This window comes from Saccostrea echinata, unplaced genomic scaffold, assembly GCF_033153115.1.
Source record: "Saccostrea echinata isolate AGI-Se365-2 ecotype Australia unplaced genomic scaffold, CSIRO_AGI_Sech_v1 ptg000035l, whole genome shotgun sequence".
Taxonomy (NCBI): domain Eukaryota; kingdom Metazoa; phylum Mollusca; class Bivalvia; order Ostreida; family Ostreidae; genus Saccostrea; species Saccostrea echinata.
The window spans coordinates 1,478,397-1,490,000 of NW_026889784.1; the positions used below are offsets into that span (position 1 = coordinate 1,478,397).

Sequence of the window (11,604 nt, forward strand, 5' to 3'; positions counted from 1 at the left end):
AAAGTAAAATTTTAATTATTTTTTATTCAAAAAAGATTCATGTGAAACATACTGCATCATCTAATTTAAATATCTTAAATTAGCAGCAGAACCCTGGACAAATGTATAGTGCTGATATTTCAGTAACATATGCACATCCGAAAATAGAAATGGATGGGAAAACATTTTTGTTTCTGATTTTTTATTTATTTTTTAATTAATTAATTTTTTTTTTTTTTTTTGGGGGGGGGGTGTTTTGTTTTTGTTTTTTTTCTTGGTTTTGTTTTTCTTGGGGTTCTTTTTTTCAGAGAACAATAGTTTTCCCTGTAAAAACCTTACGTAAGCATAAATTCTTCGTGTCCTGGCTCCAGGTACCGTTGTTTGTACATAGCAAGCTCCCTGAAGTCCTTGAAGTATATCCATTATTGCAAGAGAATGTGCATGATTCATATGCTTTTCGAGTGCATTCCGGTGATAACAAGGCATTCCCGATAACTAATGTGCAGAATATTTCTAAAACAATTGCAATACATGTATTGAAATTTATTATTATTATTATTATTATTATTATTATTTTACTTTATTAATATTATTATTTTTTATTTTTAAATACATTATAAAATCTTTAAACTCGTACGAAAAATGAACAACAATTACAATGTATAAAATCTTAATTACATGTAACTTATGAAAAGAATGATAAGAATATGAAATGAAAACGTTTACGAAAACATTTTCATTTCCTGCTGAATGTCGTCTCTATATTTTCTTCTGATTGTAGAATGATTTTCGTATTCAACAAACTAATTTAAATTCAAACAAATTACCGGTGCACAAAGGATTCGGGGATGGATTCCAATGTCCGGATTGATCACAAGTGACAGATGCTTTGACAACAAGCCTATATCCAGATTTGCACGCAACTTGACAAGTTTGTCCAAGGTATGGAAGACAGTCATGGAAATCTACAATCTGTAGAGAAGTGTCACAGTGAGATACTGTCAATAAAAATGTTAACCAAAAATTAATTAAATCGTCTAAAAAGGCATAATTGTCTTATATCGCAATACATAAAATTTCAATTTTTTTGTTTACAACAATTAATAAAAACTGATAACCTCCTTGACATGTTGTTTGGTCTGCTTGTAAATTAACATTATCCTGACATCCACATGTTCTTCCTGTTGGTGTTAGAAAGCAGAACGTACTGCATCCTCCGTTATTCTTTGAACAAATTCTACTAACTAAAAGGACGTATGACTATCTAATGACTGCCTTAGAAGTTTTTTGACAGATAAATCTTTATTCTTTCATATTTTCAAATCCTAACTTACCATCCACTGAATCACCTGAATAGATATCTAGACTATCAAGTCGACCAAGCTCTGGATGGTTTGTCATAAACGTAACTTTGGAACCCGCTGCTTTATTTATCTTTGTTATACTCCTGTTTTGTAAAGAAAACATTTATCAAGATAATAACTTAACGATACTGAATATAAAGGATATTTGATTCTGAATATAAAGTATATTTCTTAAATTAAAGTACTGAAACTTTTGGTCTGCACATTTTCATCTTCAAATCAAATAATTATGTACAAGTTTTAATGCTAAAACAAATTGCTAAAAATATGAATGTTTTATATCTAAAAATTATTTTACTTGTACAGGAAGAGTAGAATTTTAATTTACTGTCTATTCCACGCAGTGTAATATAAAAATTGTCCACGAATCACAATGCTCATTAGATGTGCGTCATTATCAGTTGTTAAAACCTATCTGTTTCCTCCATTTAAATCTGAGTACTCTATGCGATTTCAAAGACCATCTGTCCAGTATAGTCTGTTGGCTACACAATAAAAAAGCTATATGTTCCCTTTGCAAAGTGTTAGCTTTTGAAGATATGGAGAATGTTACTGACTATATTTGTACTTACATATAAACTCTATAGCGAGACCGTTTGGCCATCCAATTTCTGTTGTTGCTATATACTTTTTTGACGTTCCATCCATATATGATCTACCAATTTCTGTTATATTCCCAAATTCTGTCCAGTACAAAAAGCTAAAAGGTAAGACGAACTAAGTGGGCCAACAAGTAAACGACAGGTCTTTGACAAAAAATTAAACGACACAAAGAAGGACAGACGAACTGAGGACGGACATGTAGTTCACAGACGAAACATAGTCGATCACATAAGCGAAATCGATAAATTAGTAGCAAATGACTCCTCATTTGTAAAATCAATCGTTAGGGATCAGGGTAATTAGGCACCATGCCTCATATTGTACACTGACGAACAGATGGCGGATCTTAAGAACTTGTGTTGTTCAAGCCAGTCAATTTTAGGAATTGATAAAAGCTTCAATCTGTGCGATATGCACGTAACAGCCACATGCTACAAACAAGTTAGCGTAATTTCTGACAATACGGGGGATGTACCAATTTTTCTAGGACCATTATTTATACACGACAACAGTGATTTTGAATCGTATAGTAATTCCTTTAATCATCTCCGAACAAACTAGCAGGGACAAACAAATCAAATCTTGTTTTTGGGTCAGACGAAGAACAAGCCCTTGTTAGTCAGCCCTCGGGCTGACTAGTTACGGTGGGATGAAACTGCAAGTGCGCTTGCGTAATTTGGAATTCTGGGAAAAATATTTACACGACTTTTTTTTTAAAGAAACCCGTACTATCTGGTCCAATCAAAAGGCCTGCTTCTTCACGCACGCTCTCTGAATTAAGACACAACCTAGAGCTATTTATAGACTGCATTGTTCTTCGTTTGTTCTCGAAAAATTAAAGACATGGATTGTCCTAAGTGGGAAATTTGTACTGTTTTATACGATACTTTGAAAATATTTCAGTGGTTCTTATAGAAGAAGTTAAAGTTATATGTAGAGCACATTTAAAACTTGATATATATACCCTCAATCGCCGTCCTCTGGATGCCTGATGCAAGACTCCCTCGATCAATATCTTGCATAAGACATGTAAGGGTCAGAATTCACACAATAATCCAATTGCCACAAAGGTCCCAGAACAGTGAAAAATGAATCTCTTTTCAATTAAATGATGAAAGTTATGAAAACATTAGAAGACCACTGTAAGACAGTAAAATCTTATGATTTACATGATAAGTTGCTGTCCTGTAAAAAAAGACTGCAATACGTGAACCATAAGTCTGTGTTTCTACCAGAAATTTAAAAGAAGTTCTGGGTTAATTAAATACGTTTTACAAAAAAGAAGTCTTACATCTTGAAACATATGTAAATTTTAAAATAATTATGATTTAACTTTATGGCCTTACTACTAAAACTGTAATAACAAAAGATACTGTATGTAGCCTTGACCTTTAAATGGGGACATTCATTTATCACAAATACCCCACATGTAGACTGTTTTGCTCGTGTTCAGATTTTATATAATATTGTCCAATTTCTTTTAGTGTTGTTCTTCTTGAAAGAGACATATCTGTTAAGAGTACATATGACCTGAAGGAATGGGGTATTAATTATTCAATCTAACCTCATTTACGATCTTACCCCTCAAAAACAACGGAAAACATTTTTATGTCAGGTCCTCGACTCCCCCCCCCCCCCCACACACACACTGAAAATGCGTCCTACGAGCACCTGGATGCAGAAAAATGATTCCGATGAAATTTGTCCTTAAATTATATACATGTAATATTTTTGTAGATAAAAACATTTTTCGAGACAAAAAATGAAGATTATCTTAAAAATGTCTGTATATTAAAAGATATGTCGGATGCTATTCTATGACGAAGGAATTATGAATGCTGCTCCGCAGCTGCAACGCTTTCTATATTAAAATTTCGCGCTGGGACAGTAAGTTTTTCAGCGGCCGTCAATGCATCCTTGGACGAGTTCATTGGTTACTCTGAAAGGTGAAACAGGTTAACCCATCGATAACATTTTCTACAATGGTCTGTCTTCTTTGAGTGGTAGTAGTTTAATAGCACAAAATTAATGTTAAATTCTATCCCTGGTAGGTCTATAATTTTTTTTTATTATTAAAAATCGGGCTATTTTCGGTAACCTTTAACTGTTGGGATTTGTTTGATTTGTACGGAAGATTGTATCACACATGCAGCGACATATCGACCCGTAGACACGCGGGAAATTTTCGGACCCCCCCCCCCCTTCCTCTCTACTTTGAAAAACTTTGCTACAAGCCTGGAACACCTGACGCTTGCGCCATGCCTCTGGTACCATAAAACTTAGATGAGCTCACTTTTGATCTCAGTCTCACTTTTATAAAAGGAATGAGATCAAAAGTCATTTTTGTCTCAGTCTCACTTAAATTTATAAAAGGAATGAGATCAAAAGTGAGCTCATCTGCTTTATGGCCCGGGAGCCCGGTTTAATCTCGTTTACATATTTTCTGCGTGGGCCTCAGGGTCCACGCAGTGATAGACGTGCGAGTGCAGCTTGTGCACGTGAACCGCGCCCACAGGTGAGAAACTGACCACAGTGGCACTAAGATAGTTGAGAGTCTACCTTCGTTTTGTGCATCATAATCAATATCATTTATAGAATTTAACAGTAGAATTGAAAATGTATACATTCATCAACGTTAAATGATTGGGATCTAAGTGGCTTTGTTCATTTATTATGTACAGCATTATGTTACAAATAAGAAAACGACTAGACCAACTTTAAAATAATGTTGGTTTGCCCTCTCCATTCTCAGGATGAAAAATTTGGGTCTGGTTAGGTAGGTTGGAAATTTTTTTCCTAGAAAAATTTTAACATCAATGCTGAATTTTCAAAATTTATTTTCTGAAATGCATAAAAAAATTGTTTCCTGGAGGTTAAAGAATGTTTTGAGTCGGGCAATTTTTGGCCAGTTGGTCAGGAGAGGGCAACCAAACACTTTTTTAAAGATGGCATTAGGCGAATTTAAATTAGATTACATTGACTTTTAAGAAACACAACATGACGGATAAAACAAATCATATACCATCACAAAACAAGAAAGAAACCTTCTGTATTCCAGTGGCTGACTCTCAGCTTTTTTTAAAAAGCTAACCTTGTGAACGCAGTTATCTCAGCTTTTCCCGAAGCTACCCATCTCCTCTGCAAACGTCATCTTTATCAAAATACAAAACAGAAGCTGATTGATGACTGCGTTGACAAGGTCGATAGGCAAAAGATTTTAGATATGATTCTTAGAAGGGACGGACTTATCAATGCCGACGGTAGTATCTGCTTCGACGCGAAATCCGATGACATAGAAGACGCATCTAGAGAGTTGTCAGGCGAATTTCTAAGGTACTTTCAAAACAAACTTAAATCAAATTTGAAGGATAAAGTGAACAAACCGTTATGTACTGGGTTAGTAGTAAACGCGTGGACAAATAACAATTCTGAGTCTCTCAATCATATCTTAAAGCAGGCAATAAATTGGAAATCAAAACCCCTTTTAGACCTTGTGAACATCCTGACAACTCTCAAAGAGGCCCAATTTAAAGACATTAGGAAGACAATCGTAGGTACAGGACAGTTCAGGCTTGCAAAGATCTATGAACACTTTGGGGTAACAAGGACTGTTTGGGTCTCTAAAACAACAGAGGAGCGTGACAGACATTACAGACGATTTAGACAATTTATTCCAAAAGACAAAATGACTGTAACCTCTATATATAGCTACCGACGGTACAATGACTGTAGTTCAACCCAGATCACTATATAGGCAAAAAGATCGGCCAGCAAAACCGAAAAATGAACGAGAGGACAAAAACATTAAAAAAAACCCAAAACAAATTAAATTTTCCGAATGATTCAGCTGGTTAATATTTATTTAGTAACAGTGCGTACGCCGTATCTTGTTGTTGAGATGCCCAGAAATGGGTAGGACTCCACTGTTACTACATGTACTAATCTCTTGAAATTCGCATAAAAAAAAGATTTTTTTCCGGTAAATTAAGCAATCACATGTGTAGAATTAGTCTGCATTTTTTATTGCCTGACATCTTGTCATCATGATTTTTTTTTTTTAAATATGCATTATTTATGTTTTTATTATTAATTTTATTGATTTTATGTGATTTAAAATGTAGCTATGCGTCATGTGTTTGAGACGCTCCTTTATAGTTGCTTAATGGATTTATATGCTGTATGAATATTTTTAAATCGATATTTATTCATACATCATTGATATTTTTAGATGTAAATGATGTGATTTTTTGAAATAGTAGCTTCACATATTCTGTGTTTTATTATATATTGCTATCTGCTTTGATGACATGTTATTGACTGTGCACCAGTAATAATAAAGATTATGAACGAATTTCAGCATTCATTTATCAATTTAAGCTCATGAAGTATGAATTATAATCAGTTGTCACCTGATTATTGACGAGAGATTTCATTGGTAATTTTTCCGCAATATCGAAGATTTCATGTAGATGGCTTATCTTCAATACGAGTTATCGTCCTTTGAACACTATACGCATCGAGATGCAAGGCATGAAAATATTTGAAAATATTTGATTTTACAAGCAGTTATGCATTAATGAAAAATATAAGCATTATTTTTTCATGGAAAACATGATGTAAAATCACATGAAGGGGAATTTCGGCGATTTCATTGGGCATTTCGGTGATTTTAAGGGGCATTTCGGTGATTAACGGGCATTCCGGTGATTCGTGTTACCCGATTCCAGTCACTGCCACTGCACTTGCCAAACAGTGTACTTAGAATTAGATGGAGGAGGGTAATGTGAAGTTTGACAAGCGGATATTTGAGGGTCTAACTGCCCTGGGACTAAATAAGCTGCAGTTTGCTATTGTCAAACTAGAATCTTGCAATGGGACGGAAAGTATTTCATTTTCAGAAGTCTCTTGTGGATATAAAGTGTTAAGGGACAAAATAAAACGACGACCATGCTTTTTCCCGTTTACATCAATCTTCAAAGACGGAGTTTCTTTCTTGCAAAATTTGGAAAAAGCAAGCAACGATGACATTAAAAACATGGAAGGTCACATGAAAGATGCTGTTTTACGCCTTAATGCATTTTACAAAGCTAAAGGTGAGAAAAGAAATTACTTTGATGGCAGGGGATAGTTTTTTTTTAATGCCAAAGAAACATGTGCCGAGGGGGTAGGCATGGGGACAGTTTCTTGGGAGCTAATTAATTGCACTTCATAAACCTATAGCTCAAAAAACATGTCAACATATAACATGTAATCTACATATTAGAGTGCACATGAACCGAAATTTCAAAAAAGTGGCTGCTATCACTGATAGTATCAGCCACGTACATGTACATGTACCTCCAATCACTTGACTCTACACTAATTTAGTGTTTCAGTGGTTTGATACGAGGTATATTAATATAAATTGATTTTATAATGAAGAAATAATTTTCTTCCTTTTACTGCAAATCCGCCTCATCAGGAGTTTATTTGTGCAAGCATCTATCAGCTGTCTATACATATAAGAAATAATTTTTTTTAATTATTGAGGAGGTGAGAATATCACCTAAGTTTTTATTGCGTTTGTAGGAAACAATAGGTAATTCAGAGAAGACTTTTTCACAGTCTTCATCCTTTGCAAGGATATGCCAATATTTTATCAGTTTTCTGCTTTACCAGAAAATTTTTAAATGTCGTATACAGGGGTTGTACTTTGTGACAAAAACAATAGGAATTCCTTTTTTCCTCATGCCACTTTTACTTTGCAGGGTATTTTCTCATGCTCATGCATGCATGTACACATGCATGCAATGCATAAAAACATGATATGGCTGTAACCTTTATAATTTTTAATGAAATGCTTTAATACTCAGAATTTAAAGTTATATATTAACAGTGTAGACAAGATGACATGGTCATCATGCACATGTGCACATGTGTGAGGCGTAAAATGACCGATATACATAATATAGCTGTAACTTTTATATTTTTTGATGAAAAGCTTTGATAATCAGAATATAAAGATATATTAAAATTGTAGACAGGACGACATGGTCATCATGCAATATGCAAGTGCGTACGTGTGCTGTACGTAAAATGACCAATATAATTGATATAGGCATAACTTTTATATTTTTTGATGAAATGTTCTTTTACTCAGGATATAAAGATATATTAGCAGTGTAGCCAAGATGACATGGTCATCATGCATGTGAGCGCGTGTGCAATGCGTAAAGTGACAAATATACTTGATATACCGTAGCTTTTGAATTTTTTGATTAAATGCTTTGATACTCAGGATATAAAGATAGTTAAATCAGTTCGAGGATGTTTGACGCTTTTATTTAGGCATTTAGGCCAAAAAAAATAATAGTCTTGTTTCCTGCTACCGGCCTGAAAAAAATAGGGTAGGTAGGTAGGAAAATTATTTTATTTTATATTTTTATTTTATTTTTTTCCGACAGCATTTTTTTTTGGATATGAACTAATACAAGATCAAATTAAACATGTCACAGGTCAACGTTGTCTTTTAAAATTAAATTTGATCTCTTTTTATGCACAACTCAAGTGGTATTTTATGAAAGTCCATATTTAAAACAAGAATTTCATGAAATGCTTGTTTTGTGTTAACACGGAAACCGATTACGGTGACAGAACAATGAAATTCCAGAAATTCCCGATTTTTTTTCTTCCAAAACTTAAAAAAAACTTTAGGGTCGGGGGCTAAAAAATAGGGTAGGTTGGGTAGCAGGAAACAAGACTATTATTTTTTTTGGCCTTATGGAATGTGAAAATGAATGTTTTAACATGTTTAAACTGGAAACTTTATTACCTGTCAATATGTGAGATTGTACATTAGCCAAAAAAAAAAATCCTACCTACTGACCCTGGATTTTTAGCTCAAAGAGCTAATGCTATGGACATTTGTGTGGTGTGCATAAACTTTTTATATGCCCATCTTTAGACGGGACATGGCATTCATGTCTGTCCGTCTGTCTGTCTGTTAGCTTTTCTTGTGTCCAGCTCATAACTTTAATACTATTAGGCCTAGGATTATAAAACTTTGTCAGCTGATACTTCTTGGGTAGAAGGTGTGTCGCGCACTAAAAGTAGGTCTTTCTGACCTTTAATTAAGATGCTATGGCCAAATATGGAAAAATCCTGTCTAGCTCATAACTAGAAAACTATTAGACTTAGAATCATCAAACTTGGCCAGTTTATGCATCTTAGGTAGAAGGTGTGTCGTGACCTATTTCAAGGTCACTGTGACCTTTAATTTAAGTGAAATTTTTAAAAAAAAAAACTGTCTTTTTACTATTAAATTACACAATCCCAAAAAATGTAAAAGTGTTGCAGTATCCTTATTAAAAAAATGTTAAAATCAAGGAATACTAATTTTTGTCATTATACACTTTACAGCAATCTATAACAAATATAATGTTACAAGAGAAATTCCAACTCTCCGATGGGTGTAATTATCAAGCACTGGTCAAGGAGAATTTTGATAACAGAAAATTGCATGTCAAATTAAAGAGAAATTAATGAGTTTAGTGTGATGAGCTAACTGGTAGAGCATCTCTGATCAAGCAGGTGTTATCTATATCTCTTGGGAATTGGGCAGAGGAATCAGCCATGTTGGATTAAATAGTTTTTGTGGGCTAGCCTAACTTTTAAAATGAGTTTGGTGAAAAGTAATTAAAACTAATTTGATATTGTATAATAAACTAATTTGATATCATATAATAAACTTATTAATTAAAACTAATTATACTGGGGGGGGGGGGGGGGTATGATATTGGAATTAGCATGCCCGTTGTCCATATGAATTGCAGCTTAAAACCAGTCTGACATTGAATCTAAAAAAAAAAACAACAAGTATTTTTAAAAAAAGTTTTAATTATGGTAGTTAGTCCCTACAAATCTAAGAGTCAAGCAGGAACCTTATTAAAATGATGCATGAAGATTACCATTTTTTTTTCTTTTTATAAATCTTTGTAACAAATTGAAAAAAAAAATCTTTGTTTTCATTGACAAATTTAATTTCAGAATGACATAAATATGCATTTTAATTGCACTACAAAGCAGATAGCGCAGATCCATTCATCCCTTGGGAGTAATGAGTGGACATGCATCCAGTTAAAGATTATTTAATGAGTTCAGTGTAGGAAGGCTAGCTGTCTCAATCATTTCTGTTAGAGCATCTCTGATCAAGCAGTTCTTATCTGTATCCTTTGGGAATTAGACAGAAGAACTGCTGGTCAGTTTATAGCATACATGTATGTCATTTGATGGCCAGTCTTTTATTTTAAAATTAAATTGGTATAGATTCAGTTGTTAAAGACTAAATTGATATTGTTTAATATGATATTTTTATTTAATTTTTAGGTCACCTGAGTCACTCAGGTGACCTATTGCTATCTGTTTTCGTCCGTCGTCATGCGTCGTGTGTTAACATTTGAACATTTTCAGCTTTTTCTCTGAAACCGCTGAACCAATTTCAGCCAATTTTAGCATATGGCATCTATGTGTGAAGGGGAACAAAATTTGTGAATTTCATGGTCCCTGCCCCCCTGGGGCCTGAGGGGTGGGGCTAAAACCACCAAAATTAATGCAATCTTTAAAAATCTTCTTTACTCCTGGACATCAAGCAGTCAAACTGTTGGCATGATTGTAATAAGCATTGAGCCCTCTACCAAAATTGTGAAATTCATGGCCCCAGGGTGAGGGGTTCTGGTGCTAGGGCGGGGCTATATAGATCATATAGTGAAAGTGCATTATTTCTTTGAAAATCTTCTTCTCTACTCCTGGGTATTATTTAAACAAATTGAATGCATAGTTATGATAAGCAAGGGTGACTCTACCAAAATTGTGAAATTCATGGCCCCAGGGTCAGGGGTTCTGGTGCTAGGGCAGGGCTATATAGATCATATAGTGAAAGTGCATTATTTTTTTGAAAATCTTCTCTTCTCCTGGGTATTATTGAAACAAATTGAATACATAGTTATGATAAGCAAGGGTGACTCTACCAAAATTGTGAAATTCATGGCCCCAGGGTCAGGGGTTCTGGTGCTAGGGCGGGACTATATAGGTCATATAGTGAAAGTGCATTATTTCTTTGAAAATCTTCTTCTCTACTCCTGGGTATTATTGAAACAAATTGAATGCATAGTTATGATAAGCAAGGGTGACTCTACCAAAATTGTGAAATTCATGACCCCAGGGTCAGGGGTTCTGGTGCTAGGGTGGGGCTATATAGATCATATAGTGAAAGTGCATTATTTCTTTGAAAATCTTCTTCTCTACTCCTGGGTATTATTGAAACAAATTGAATAGATAGATATGATAAGCAAGGGTGACTCTACCAAAATTGTGAAATTCATGGCCCCAGGGTCAAGGGTTCTGGTGAAAGGGGGGGGGGGGGGGCTCTATTGATTATATAGTGAAAAAACAAAATATCTTTGAAATCTTCTTCTCTACTCCTGGGTATTATTTAAACAAATTAAATACATAGTTATGATTAGCAAGAGTGACTCTACCAAAATTGTGAAATTCATGGCCCCAGGGTGAGGGGTTCTGGTGCTAGGGGTGGGCTATATAGATCATATAGTGAAAGTGCATTATTTCTTTGAAAATCTTCTTCTCTACTCCTGGGTATTATTGAAACAAATTGAATAGATAG

At 34.3% G+C, this 11,604-nt stretch overlaps 2 protein-coding genes and 1 long non-coding RNA gene across 3 annotated transcripts in view; 1 reads left to right on the plus strand and 2 right to left on the minus strand.

The window, feature by feature from the left end:
- The window catches only part of LOC133199747 (low-density lipoprotein receptor-related protein 6-like), a 314,855-nt gene that overhangs the window by 34,624 nt on the left and 268,627 nt on the right, over positions 1-11,604 (minus strand). The gene's annotated exons all lie outside the window — the stretch shown is intronic.
- Positions 816-2,038, minus strand: LOC133199738 (uncharacterized). Its single transcript, XR_009722826.1, has 5 exons — positions 1,916-2,038; positions 1,672-1,828; positions 1,310-1,426; positions 1,098-1,219; positions 816-977 (listed from the first exon to the last, which is right to left on the minus strand). It is a non-coding gene; the product is annotated as an uncharacterized LOC133199738 (long non-coding RNA).
- LOC133199731 (uncharacterized) overlaps positions 6,697-11,604 on the plus strand; it is a 37,891-nt gene continuing 32,983 nt past the window's right edge. The window contains exon 1 of the mRNA XM_061335597.1: positions 6,697-7,039. Coding sequence (XP_061191581.1) covers positions 6,715-7,039 — 325 coding nt within the window. The 5' untranslated portion in view covers positions 6,697-6,714. The remainder of the gene's footprint in view (positions 7,040-11,604) is intronic.